The sequence below is a fragment of the Myotis brandtii genome, unplaced genomic scaffold (assembly GCF_000412655.1).
Source record: "Myotis brandtii unplaced genomic scaffold, ASM41265v1 scaffold369, whole genome shotgun sequence".
Lineage (NCBI taxonomy): Eukaryota > Metazoa > Chordata > Mammalia > Chiroptera > Vespertilionidae > Myotis > Myotis brandtii.
This window is the reverse complement of record NW_005364180.1, coordinates 486639-487306: the sequence shown is the minus strand read 5'-3', so window position 1 is coordinate 487306 and position 668 is coordinate 486639. Positions and strand designations below refer to the sequence as shown.

The 668-nt window shown below is 63.9% G+C and overlaps 1 protein-coding gene across 2 annotated transcripts in view; it reads left to right on the top strand.

The window, feature by feature from the left end:
* The first annotated feature begins 223 nt into the window (after window positions 1-223).
* TMEM258 (transmembrane protein 258) overlaps window positions 224-668 on the top strand; it is a 3353-nt gene continuing 2908 nt past the window's right edge. Inside the window, exon 1 of one of the 2 annotated variants that reach the window (XM_005872192.2) lies at window positions 224-331. In XM_005872192.2, the coding sequence (XP_005872254.1) occupies window positions 329-331 (3 nt within the window). In that variant the 5' untranslated portion in view covers window positions 224-328. Of the gene's footprint in view, window positions 332-393; window positions 485-668 lie in introns of those variants that run through there. The other variant, XM_014544568.1, reaches the window with a different exon arrangement.

Here is a 668-nt window from a genome sequence, read left to right as displayed (position 1 = left end):
CCGTCACGTGACCCGCCGCTGCGCACAGCCTCCTGGGAAGCGTAGTGCAGGCCCGACCGCTCGGCCCGCCTTTCCCTCACGGCAACCAGCCCCGGCTAGGTGAACGCACTCCCTCGGCGACCCTTCCTCACCCTGCTCCACCGCTGGCCCTCACTCCACCCAAGGCCCTCGCTGGCCCCAGCTCCCGCTGCACCCGAAACAGCCGGACTACAAGTCCCACAATGCCGCGCGCGCGGGTGCCACTTCCTCTTCCGGCCGAGCAGCGCGCCGGCTTCTGCCGACGTGTTTTTCCGGTGGCGGAGTGGCAGGTTACCCAGAGCCCGGCAAAATGGTGAGAGGGGTGAGAGGGGTGATGGGAGTTAGGAACAGGGCTGTGAGGAGCCCTCGGGCCCGCCCCACACCCCTTTCTCTCGCGGAGGCCTCGGAGGCCCGGGATCCAGGCTCCCACAGCCTCCCGCTCGGGCCATGGACTCCTTAGACTGAGGTTTTGATCTCGCCCGTTTTAAGGGGGCGGGGGGGGGCGTGAGGTGCATTTAAAGAAAAATCTCTATTGTTGAAAGTATTACATATGTCCCCTCTTTTCCCCATTGACCCCCCTAGCCCGCCCCCCGCCCCCTGAGGTGCATTTTTATTTTCTTGGCGCTTTTATCCCTCTCACTTGTGACCAA